Source organism: Pseudophryne corroboree (assembly GCF_028390025.1).
Source record: "Pseudophryne corroboree isolate aPseCor3 chromosome 3 unlocalized genomic scaffold, aPseCor3.hap2 SUPER_3_unloc_10, whole genome shotgun sequence".
Classification (NCBI taxonomy): Eukaryota; Metazoa; Chordata; class Amphibia; order Anura; family Myobatrachidae; genus Pseudophryne; species Pseudophryne corroboree.
Genome location: NW_026967494.1, coordinates 1,999,707 through 2,012,127, shown reverse-complemented (window position 1 = coordinate 2,012,127; position 12,421 = coordinate 1,999,707). Strand labels below are relative to the sequence as shown.

The window sequence follows — 12,421 nt, the reverse complement described above, 5'->3', positions numbered from 1 at the left end:
TGTGACATAAAAGATAATGACAGTAGACAGGATTCTCCAGGAGCTAACCCCATTACCCCAATTATACATCCAGCTCTTTCAGCTGGTACCTCTGATCCTGGGAAATGTTCTCCTGATCACTCTGATATTGGTGCATCTGTTACAGCTTGGAGAGTAGATACAGTGTTTCCGTGTTCTATAGATGCCAAATGTTTTACACAGAACACAAAGCTTATTACCCATCAGCCAGCTAATGCAGGGGAGAGGCCATTTCCATGTTCTGAGTGTGGGAAATGTTTTACATGGAAATCACAACTTGTTACACATCAGCAAAGTCACACAGGTGAGAAGCCATTTCCATGCTCTGAGTGTGGGAAATGTTTTGCACAGAAATCAGATCTTGTTAAACATGAGAGAAGTCACACAGGTGAGAAGCCTTTTTCTTGCTCTGAGTGTGGGAAATGTTTTACACAGAAATCACAACTTGTTACACATCAGCAAAGTCACACAGGTGAGAATCCATTTCCATGCTCTGAGTGTGGGAAAGGTTTTGCACAGAAATCAGATCTTGATAAACATCAGAGAATTCACACAGGTGAGAAGCCATTTCCATGCTCTGAGTGTGGGAAATGTTTTGCACGCACATCAGCTCTTCTTATACATCACAGAAGTCACACTGGTGAGAAGCCATTTCCATGCTCTGTGTGTGGGAAATGTTTTGCACAGAAATCAGATCTTGTTAAACATCAGAGAAGTCACACAGGTGAGAAGCCTTTTTCTTGCTCTGAGTGTGGGAAATGTTTTACACAGAAATTACATCTTGTTACACATCAGATAAGTCACACAGGTGAGAAACCATTTCCATGTTCTGAGTGTGGGAAATGTTTTACATGGAAATCAGAACTTGTTATACATCAGAGAAGTCACACAGGTGAGAAACCATTTCCATGCTCTGAGTGTGGGAAATGTTTTGCATACAAATCAGATCTTGTTAAACATCAGAGAAGTCACACAGGTGAGAAGCCTTTTTCTTGCTCTGAGTGTGGGAAATGTTTTACACGGAAATTACATCTTGTTACACATCAGATAAGTCACACAGGTGAGAAACCATTTCCATGTTCTGAGTGTGGGAAATGTTTTACATGGAAATCAGAACTTGTTATACATCAGAGAAGTCACACAGGTGAGAAACCATTTCCATGCTCTGAGTGTGGGAAATGTTTTGCATACAAATCAGATCTTGTTAAACATCAGAGAAGTCACACAGGTGAGAAGCCTTTTTCTTGCTCTGAGTGTGGGAAATGTTTTACACGGAAATCACAACTTGTTATACATCACAGAAGTCACACAGGTGAGATCCCATTTCCATGTTCTGAGTGTGGGAAATGTTTTGCACAAAAATCAGATCTTGTTAAACATCAGAGAATTCACACAGGTGAGAAGCCATTTCCATGCTCTGAGTGTGGGAAATGTTTTGCATACAAATCAGATCTTGTTAAACATCAGAGAAGTCACACAGGTGAGAAGCCTTTTTCTTGCTCTGAGTGTGGGAAATGTTTTACACGGAAATCACAACTTGTTACACATCACAGAAGTCACACAGGTGAGAAGCCATTTTAATCTTCTGGAGTATACTTATTGCCATGCGTTGTTCTTCAAGGTTCTTATCCTATCTCCTATGCTTTTTGCAATAATACATGCTACCGCAGGGTGAAATAATCAGATGTCATGCCCTCATCTACCACTGCTATGCAGCTCTGTATTTTGCTCTGGGTACTGAGAACCCAGTACCAATCCTAAATGTCTAGCTGATCTCCAAGTGTGGGTGATGCCAGTTGGCTGTGACTCAGTCCTGGTGAAACAGGTCCTTATGATAGAAGCTCACCAACAAAGGGCAGGGCTACAGCTCAACTTTGCGAACCAACCAGGCTTGCGCTTGGGGGTTCAGAGTTACAAAATGCTGATATGTGAGTCATTCCGATTTCGTTTGTTGACAATTTTCGCTATGCTACGATTAGTTGCAAATTGCGCATGTGGAAGGCACGCAGGGCGCATGCGCTTAGTTATTTAACACAGAACTTAGCAGTTTTGCTGTGGCTTCTGCAGCGCTTTTCAGTCGCACTGGTGTTCGGTAAATGATTGACAGGAAAGGGGTGTTTCTGGGCGCAAGTCTGCGTTTTTCCGGCGCTTGCAAAAAAACGCAGACGTTTCAGGGAAAAACGCGGGCCGAACGCAGGGCGTGTTTGTGACGTCAAACCAGGAACTAAACAGACTGAGCTGATCGCAATTCGTGAGTAGGTCCACAGCTACTCAGAAACTGCAAAGAATTATTTAGTAGCAATTCTGCTACTCTTTTGTTTGCAATTCTGCTAAGCTAAGATACACTCCCAGAGGGCGGCGGCCTAGCGTGTGCAATGCCGCTAAAAGCAGCTTGCGAGCAAACAACTCGGAATGAGAGCCCATGTGCGGAATCTTGGTGTCCTGGGTGGTGGAGTGACACTTAGACATCAGGTATCAGCTACAATCAGTTCCTCATGTGTGGACCATAGCCAAACTCCAGCACTTATTTCCCCTCAGAAGATCTACCTAGTCATACATGTACTTGTATTATCCCACTTTGGGGGTCATTCCGACCTGATCGCTCACTGCAGTTTGTCGCAGCGATCGGGTCGGAACTGCGCTGGCGCATGCCAGTCATCGTTGCCTAGCAATCGTCTCTGAGACAGAGGGAGGGGGCTGGACGGTGGCCAACGCAGGCGTGGCTGGACTGTTGGGGGTGCGGGCCATGGCGGCAGTGAAGAACAACTCCCGGCCAGCCGCAGGAGCTGCACTGGTTGGGAGTTACTCCAGAAATATAAAAGCATCGCCGCTGTGTGATGCTTTTGTATTTGGGGGGGAGGCACTGACCTGCAGGGCGGACTAGCCCTGTGCTCGGTGTTTTCCCCGCATGTCAGGGAAGATGATTGTAGCTACGATCAACTCAGATAGCTCGTAGCTACGATCAACTCGGAATGACCCCCATAGACTACTGCAATGTCCTCTGCCTGGGTCTCCCAGCAGAAGAATTGCACCACTTGTAGCATGTACAGAATGTAACAGCCAGTCTGTTACCTAACCAGCCCGTTCCTACCACATAACACCCATTCTCTACTCCCTCCACCGGCTGCCTGTAAGATGGTGACTCTGGGCCTAATTCAGGTTGGATCGCAGTGTGTGATAGAACTGGAATTATTCAAAAAAGTTGTGGGCGCATCCACTGCGCCCATCCTGTGCATGCTCCCACCTTTTCCACTCCCACAGGCAGTTACGGGTGTGGGTGGGCAATGCTCCATTTCCAGGGAGGAGGCAGTGTGGCGCGAATGGAGGGCAGAGGTGGACAAATGGGCATGATCACGGTGGCTGTGTGACATCTCGTGCAGCTGCCATGATTGAGAAGAATGCAGTGTGCCTCCTGCAGGTGCAGCTAAGCTGCGGCAGGAGACTTCACTAACTTCTACGATGAAGCAGAAATTGTGAGGCAATCGCATTTTCTGCTTCATCAAGGAGGAGGCGGCGGTCAGTATGCTGGGTGGCTTTGCGCTGTGATGGGCGGCCCCTAGCATGCTAGGAAAAGGATTGCTAATTCTGCTAATTAGCAGCATCTGCAATCCTTACTGAATTAGGCCCTCTATTAAATAATCTTACTGACTCCCAGCCTTGCATGACCATGGTACCAGAAGTAGCTTCTGCCTCCTTACGGCCCTGGTTACTTCCATCTGTTGATGAAGGACTTAGCAGTACCATAAATTCCCAAGCAGTGCTTAGATGTCGGGGAGACAGGGTGGGTGGCAGTAGTGCAGTAACGGGGGCTGCTGGAGGCAGTGTCTAAATGGGTATTATTGTCCCCAAGCAGCGCTGAGGAGGGAGACAGGGCGGGTGGCAGTAGTGAGAGCTGCTGGAGGCAGTGTCTATGTGGGTAAACATCCACAAGCAGGGCTGAGGTGTCAGAGCAGGGAGACAGGGCAGGGGGCAGTAGTGGGAGCTGCTGGAGGAAGTGTATATAGGTAAATGTTCCTAAGAAGGGCTGAGGTGTCAGAGTGGGGAGACAGGGCAGGTGGCAGTAATAAGGGGAGACAGGTCGGGTGGCAGTAGTGTGGGGAGACAGGGCGGTGGCAGTAGTGGTGGGGAAACAGGTTGGTGGCAGTAGTAGGGGGAGACAGGGCAGGTGGCAGTAGTGGGGGGAGACAGGGCAGGTGGCAGTAGTGGGGGGAGACGGTGGTGTCAGTACTGGGGGGAGACAGGGCGAGTGGCAGTAGTGGGGGGAGACAGGGCAGATGGCGCAGTACCAGGGGCTGCTGGAGGCAGTAAAGAGGTGTATGGGTCTCGCACAGAATCAGTTGATAATTAGACTTAATGATGATTATGCTTCCTTATTTCTAATTAATCCCTTGTATGTGTTACTGTTATTTGCTGTGTCAGCCTTTATGTGTGTTCTGTGTAATAATCCTGAAAGTAGTGCTGCTACCGATCTCATATCATTTGTAGTAACTTGGAAAAGATGAGATACGAGGTGCACTCTGGAAGCTTATAGGGGGTTAATCAGAGATGATCGCAGATGTGACATCACGCAGCCCCCCTGGAAAATGGTCCTGGCCCGCCCGCGTTCACCCCTCAGGGATGTGACCGCAATGTGTGTGTCTGTGTGGCCGCTGTGCATGTACATTTTGCCACCACCAGTAAACGGCTGTGGGCCGCTATTGCGGCTGGGTCTGAATGACCCCCATAGGCTGTTGTGCAGAGTAAAGTATTTTTTAAGTTTAAGATATAGGCAAAAATATGTGTATTAAAGATATGAAATAAAGTCATTTAAAATCAAAAGATTTCCGGTGCAATTTTGGCTATGTCCGATGCCGACAGCGCATTTGAATAGTGGGATGATATTACGGGGGAAGGAGGGGTCTCTGTGTAATTAAATAGTTTTATCATTTGTTGGTTTTAAATAAATGTCTACTCAAATGTTCTGGGGTTTTTTTTACTTGTAGGTGAATTAGGGTTGTATTTAAAAAAATAAAAATAAACTTACCTGCCCCTTGCCTGGAAATGTACATATATGAAGGTATGGGAGATACTGCTGCGATCCCTTCTACTTACATTTAGGGGGTCCGGTTTTTGGGGGGAATTAGCAGCAAATAGTAAATGATACATTGGCTCCACAACGTCTCGCTGACCCTCTGATTTTTACAAAAATATGTTACACAAAATGACATTTGCATTAACAACCATTTGTCTCAACTGAGGGCTGAGGCTGACCTGGGGAAGCCTCAGATGTAGGGGCTGACGTGTAAGTGGACTGGGGAGGTAGTATCGAGTTCTTTGACATACAGGAGTACTATTACCCGTTGCCCGAAGGCGTGACCACGACAATGAAGTTGTAAAAGATAAAGTCAGTTTTATTGAACACAGCTTAAAGACACCTTTGATGTGCAAAACATCACAGGAGATGTGCAATGGTAAGTTACAGGCCAGTTCCCAGAAGCGCAGGGTAATTAGTGCTGTGGCTTGCAGAACAGATATTACAGAGTCCTTGCTAGAACTGGAGATGGTAAGTCCGTATGCCACAGCTAATCGCTGAGGAGAGGTATGAACTGGTACTGCCCAGCAGATGGTGCACAGAGGCTGGAGCAACAAACATGCACAGACGTAGATGGTACTTGGTAATTTGCAGAGAGTGCCGGATGGAACCAGTATGAATGAAAAGGTGTGCAGAACTCACCACTGTAGATATAGAGTTTGGCAGAACTCACCACTGTAGATTTACAGTTCGATGGTGAGCATCGATGGACGCTGTGGATCAATGGTAGGATGGTCACTGATGCAGGCGATATAGGAATACCGCTGAAGTTGAAGAAAACCAAAGATACTGTGGAGCACCGCATAGCAGAATACCAGCGACTCAGGAGCACTCTGGAAAGCTGGTAGGCCATGGTAAGTACACTGTGGAGTATGGGGAGCGGTGCTGCAGAAAGGTGAAGTCAACGATACCAGGACACCGCTGGAGGCTGGAAGTGAAGCAGGGCCAACACTGGAAGCAGGAAGCCAGTGTCTGATCTTGGAGAGTGATCAGGAGCAATGCTGGAACACTGCAGAAGTCAGGCTAAACTGCAGGATGGAAACAGGTGCGGATCTGTTAGTGGAGCTGGATCACAGGAGCTGGAATACCTGGAGATACAAGCAGAAGAATCCACAAGCAGGAGAGCCATGTGTACAGGTTAGACAACCAAAGCACTGATGATTAGGCAGCCTTGATGCAGGATATTTATACCAGCTGGGAAGCAGGTATTGGCTGGGTAATCAGGGAGAGTCCAGAGTGCAGCTGATAGGCTGTAAAGCAGGGGTGGGGAACCTCAGGCCCGAGGGCTGTATAAGGCCCTCGTAGCCACTTGATCCGGCCAGGCTCACCTAAACGAGAGGAGATGCCGAGCGCCCGCTGAGATTTTACCACCAGCAGGCGCCCCGGCTCCTCAGCAGCAGCCAGACGCAGGAGCTCGCTCCTGAGCTCCAGCTTCTGGCTCAGGTAGTGTACATATGTGGCGGTGCGGCGCTATGGGAGAGACGTCATGACATCTCTCCCATAGTTCCGAGGAGAGGGAGGGCAGCGGTTCGGAAGCAGGAGCAGGGCTGGTGATCATTGTGTTTTTTTTTTCCTTTTAACGTGTGCGTGTGTAAGCGGCTCTACTAGGGTGCATATTTAATGGGGCATAACTACAGGGGGCATATCTAATGGGGCATATTTAATGGGCCAAAACAACTGACAGTGGGCATATCTAATGGGTCATAACAACTGACTGGAGGCAAATCTAATCGGGCATAACAAATTACTAGGGGCATAACAACTACTGACTGGGGGCAGGCTAATTTTTAAGTTGATAATTTTTGTATGGCCCCCGATGGATTTTATAAATATCCAAATGGCCCTTGGTAGAAAAAAGGTTCCCCATCCCTGCTGTAAAGTAACATGTGATGAATCCAAACATGGCTGCGCCCATGTTTGAATCTGGAGGGAAAGTCTGTTTGAAGTTTAGCGTGTGAGAGACTGAGGCCGTGTTACACAGCGTGCTGCACGCAGACAGCGCAGGTGGAATCCAGGATTGGCACGCTGGGCCAGTATCAGGAGACACTTGGAAGGTAAGAAATGGTGATAAATTACCCGGATCGTAACAGCATTTATTAAACAAGAAAAACAATGCAAGTTTAAAAAACCCAAAACTTTATGTATAAATAATAGAAGAAAATCACCAATTCTGGTCTTCATTCATTGACTCTATCAGTAGAACAAGAGCCTGTTTAGCAAGGACTATGCCACCAGTAACCAGTAATCAGGCGTATCCCACAGAATATCAGTGCTGCCACCATACATTGGGGAGAGAAGATAAAGTGCAGATTTCTGAACAGTGCTTTTATAAGGAACATAAGAAGTGCATAGATCACAATGATCAGAAGTCCGGGACAATGAGGTCAAGAAACCAATGCTGTGGTACTAATGACCTCAATACAGGTCACTTGGAGCAAGAGACTAGGGTAAGGGCAACAACAATTTTTCAAACAACTAAAAGTAAGTTTGAAAAAAAATTAATTATAGATTTAAAAACTGAGGATCGTCCAGTACAGAGGACTGTGTACTCAGCATGTCTAAGTACATACCACTGGACGACGCGCTGGAATGGGAGGAGGGGGTGGGCTGTGTGGGTCCCAGCAGAAAACAGCTCATCTGTTGAGGGTTTCCCGGCACATAATGCATGGGTTGGTGATGTGGGTGGGGCACACTTGGGAGACAGCGCCTGGCAGGTGGTGTTATCTCACACGCCTCATCAAGAGATTCTTTTATTTGCACGTGAGGTAGCGTCAAGAACCAGATGCTTGAAGATCTTCTTTTGATCCTCATTCATCAGTCACAAATCCGCTGCGATGTAATTGCCAAAAGTTTGCTCCAAGTCCGGGAGCCTATTAAGAACCTCCTCGGTGTGAGTAAAAGAACTGTTGTGAGCTGGGCGGGGCAGAAGTGGGTTTCTGGATGACCTCTGCTGTTTCAGGGGTTGTGGCTGTGGGGTTGGGTCATCCACTTCAGTTGCCTCGCTCATGGAAGGCTCCACTTCCAGCTCCAGTGTAATATCCTGCAATATAAAACAAAAATTATTTCCATGTAAAAATGTGTGGGTACAATACAATACAAATGTGTGTGTACTTACCAGATCCAGACTCTCCGATGCCTCCTCTTCCACAATAGTGGGAGAATCAGGATCCAGGTTACACCATGACCTTATCCTTGGCTCTTGCTCCAAAGTGAATTTCATGAGGTCATAAAACCACAGCGAAATACACAAAAATAGTGGATACAGATAAGTCACAAGCGCTCTGAATGAAGAATACTTCCCTCTTGTAAGACGGAAGCAATGTAGGTGAGATGAAGATGTTCCTTCTTTGTGCTAGATTTTAATCTTGGGTAAGATCATCAACGCTCAAAGGAAACATAAAACAGAACAAAAACACATCATGGTGTAATACGTCCACAATAGAGATTGATGTGGCTACAAAAAATGTGGCTACAAAAAATGTGTTGAATGTTCTAGATGGTGTACCCAGGGCCGAAACTAGGAACTTTGTCACCCGGGGCAAGGTAGTCATTTGACACCCCCCCCCCCACCCCGCAAAAAAAATAAAATTCTTTTACAATAAATAAATAAAAATAATTTAAAAAAAAACAATTTAAAATAAATAAATGAATAAAAATATTATATATATATATCTCTTTCAGAACTTTTTTACCTGAAAAATTGCCTTTTCTAAAATAAATTTCATATCCAGGAAAAAGTGTCCCTATTTTACACAGTACGACAGGCAAGTGTCCCCATTCCCCATTTTACACATTGCGGCAGACAGGTGACCCCATTTTACACATTGCGGCAGACAGGTATCCCCATTTTACACATTGCGGCAGGAAAAAGTGTCCCCATTTTACACATTGCGGCAGGAAAAAGTGTCACCATTTTACACATTGCGGCAGGAAAAAGTGTCCCCATTTTACACATTGCGGCAGGCACAGGTCCCCATTTTACACAGCACGGCAGGAAAAAGTGTCCCCATTTTACACATTGCGGCAGGAAAAAGTGTCCCCATTTTACACATTGCGGCAGGAAAAAGTGTCCCCATTTTACACATAGCGGCAGGCACAGGTCCCCATTTTACACAGTACGCTGGCAAGTGTCCCCATTTTACACATTGCGGCAGGCACAGGTCCCCATTTTACACAGCACGGCAGGAAAAAGTGTCCCCATTTTACACATTGCGGCAGGAAAGTGTCCCCATTTTACACATTGTGGCAAGCACAGGTCCCCATTTTACACAGCATGGCAGGAAAAAGTGTCCCCATTTTACACATTGCGGCAGGCACAGGTCCCCATTTTACACAGTACGCTGGCAAGTGTCCCCATTTTACACATTGCGGCAGGAAAGTGTCCCCATTTTATACATTGTGGCAAGCACAGGTCCCCATTTTACACAGCACGGCAGGAAAAAGTGTCCCCATTTTACACATTGCGGCAGGCACAGGTCCCCATTTTACACAGTACGCTGGCAAGTGTCCCCATTTTACACATTGCGGCAGGAAAGTGTCCCCATTTTACACATTGTGGCAAGCACAGGTCCCCATTTTACACAGCACGGCAGGAAAAAGTGTCCCCATTTTACACATTGCGGCAGGCACAGGTCCCCATTTTACACAGTACGCTGGCAAGTGTCCCCATTTTACACATTGCGGCAGGAAAGTGTCCCCATTTTACACATTGCGGCAAGCACAGGTCAGCATTTTACACAGCACGGCAGGAAAAAGTGTCCCCATTTTACACATTGCGGCAGGAAAGTGTCCCCATTTTACACATTGCGGCAGGCACAGGTCCCCATTTTACACAGCACGGCAGGAAAAAGTGTCCCCATTTTACACATTGCGGCAGGCACAGGTCCCCATTTTACACATTGCGGCAGGTGGTGGAGGGAGAGAGAGAGAGGAAGGGAGAGGGGCTGACTTACATTTGAAGCGGTTCTCGCCGCTCTTCAGCCGCTTCTCCCTCCTCGTCTGCACGGCTTCCCCTTCTCCCTCCTCCGGCGGGGTTTCGTGGAATAACGCGTTTGCGCCGTGACGTCACGACGCAATCGCGTCATTTTGCGAAACCCCGCCCCCCGAGCTGGGCACTCGGGAGAAGGGGGTTTCAAAGTCTAAAAGTGCCGCGGCGGGTGTTAGGGGGTCTCGGCGCCCCCTCCAATCCGGCGCCCAGGTCGCCTGCCCCCCTAGCCCCCCCCCCCTAGTTTCGGCCCTGGTGTACCGTACTCAGTGGAAATGGTAAATAAACATATAATGGTATATTTATGTGGAACCCACTCTTGAATGGATATATCCTTGTTTAGATGTGAAAATCCCAAATGATGTAGTTGTGGGTACATACATGTGCGTACCCAAACTCACACTATCAGTGTAGTTGAAAACACATAGAGGTATCTTTCAACTGAAATCAGCTAGTGATGGTTGTTCAATAAGGATGTACGTACCCCACTCACAATGATTTAAGCTGTTACACTCACATCAGGGTTTCTTTATACCGGAGACCGGAAAAATAATCAAATACCAGATTCCAAGTCCATAGAAAAGGGGGTTTCAGTTTATTAAAAAATTAGCAAAAAGTAAAAAAAAAATCCATAGAAAAGTTAAAAAACATAGAGGACATGTACTCGGTTAGGTGGTTGGTGAGTGGGCAGTCCGGAACGCCTCACACCCTCCTTTTCCATCTTTTTACACCTGTGGTCATTTTTTGTGCCGAGTACATGTCCTCTATGTTTTTTAACTTTTCTATGGAGAATTTTTTTTCAGTTTTGTTTTAAACTTTGTTATTTTAGGTATACTGTCTGGGCAACAGTATACCGGCACCGTGGGAGTTAGGGGGGAGGGTTACCAGCCTCTGTAAGGTGTCAGAGCCACTACCCCTCTGCACGACCACCGCCCTGAGAGGTTGTTGTTCCTTGGAGCACTGCGCCTTGGCGGTCACAACCGCAGCACACTGCACACCCCTAACACTGCCTGAAGGTGAGAAGAGTGGTGAGTAAAAAACCAGGGCCCCCGGTTCTTGGTGCGGTGCAACACAGTGGCAAGTGGGACCCTCCACGGGGGTACCCGCTTCAGCCCCCCTGTGCAGAACTGGCAGAGATTGTACAAACTAGCTAATCTGTGAGGTTTGCACACCATGGGAGACATGGCTAGTATAAACATGGTCAGTGGCTCCTGCGCCATTATAGGGGGCGGAGCTTGTTCAGAGTGGTACCAGCGGCATTTTAGTGCCTTCCTCTGCATAAGCAGCAGCTTCAAGGACACGCAGCTCCTCCAGAGATCCGGGAGACACTGGAAACTGGTACAGGGGTGTACTAGCAGGGGGAGAGCCGTTATTGCACACAATATAGGCCCTCATTCCGAGTTGATCGCTCGCTAGGTGCTTTTAGCAGCCGTGCAAATACTAAGCCGCCGCCCTCTGGAAGTGTATCTTAGCTTAGCAGAAGTGCGAATGAAAGGATCGCACAGCTGCACCAAAATATTTTCAAGCAGTTTCTGAGTAGCTGCAGACCTACTTCAGACTATTTAGTTCCTGTTTTGACGTCACAAACACGCCCTACGTTTGGCCAGCCATACCTGCGCTTTCTCTGGCACGCCTGCGTTTGTATGTGACACGCCTGCGTTTTCCAGCACACTCCCAGAAAACGGTCAGGTACCACCCAGAACCACCCACTTCATGTCAATCACTCTGCGGCCAGCAGTGCGACTGAAAAGCGTCGCTAGTCCTTGTGTGAAACTACTTCGGCTGTTGTAAAAGTACGTCGCACGTGTGCATTGCGCCGCATGCACGGAAGTGATGCTTTTTGGCTTAATCGCTGCGCTGCGAATGAAAACAGCTGGCGAACAATTCAGAATGACCCCCATTGTGTCTTTAAAAAGACACACAATCCGGATTACTGGTATATAGATATATTTCAGCTTGCAGTTGTTACTACAAGCGAGGGGAGTGGGGGGGCTGTTCTCTCACTCTGAGTCTCTATCACACACGCAGTGAGGCAGGCTGGTTAAACTTGTCTGTGAGTTTTTTGTGTGTGTGAGTGTTGTTCTCTGTCAATATGGTTAAACATGCTGTATGCAAAGTTTGTCATACCAGATTCTCCCCTTCTACCACTGGGTCCCTATTGTGTGACCATTGCAGTCAGTCTTCTCAGGTCTGTGTGGAAACTAGGGGGGAGGGTCAGGAGACTTCTTGGCTCATGGCATTAAGACTATGATGGCTGACATGTCATCCCAGCTTGATGCTAATATGCAAACAACACTACAACTGCAACAGGCTGTTGCAGACCTTGCACCTACCTCCAATGCGGCACG

At 47.3% G+C, this 12,421-nt stretch overlaps 1 protein-coding gene across 1 annotated transcript; it reads left to right on the top strand.

Annotated features, from left to right (window-relative positions):
• Positions 1 to 270: 270 nt before the first annotated feature.
• LOC134983221 (oocyte zinc finger protein XlCOF7.1-like) lies at positions 271 to 1,970 on the top strand (the record flags this gene model as incomplete). The annotated part of the gene is made up of 1 exon (XM_063948959.1): positions 271 to 1,970. A coding segment is annotated over one exon (1,329 nt), but the record flags the coding sequence as incomplete, so codon positions are not given.
• Positions 1,971 to 12,421: the final 10,451 nt, after the last annotated feature.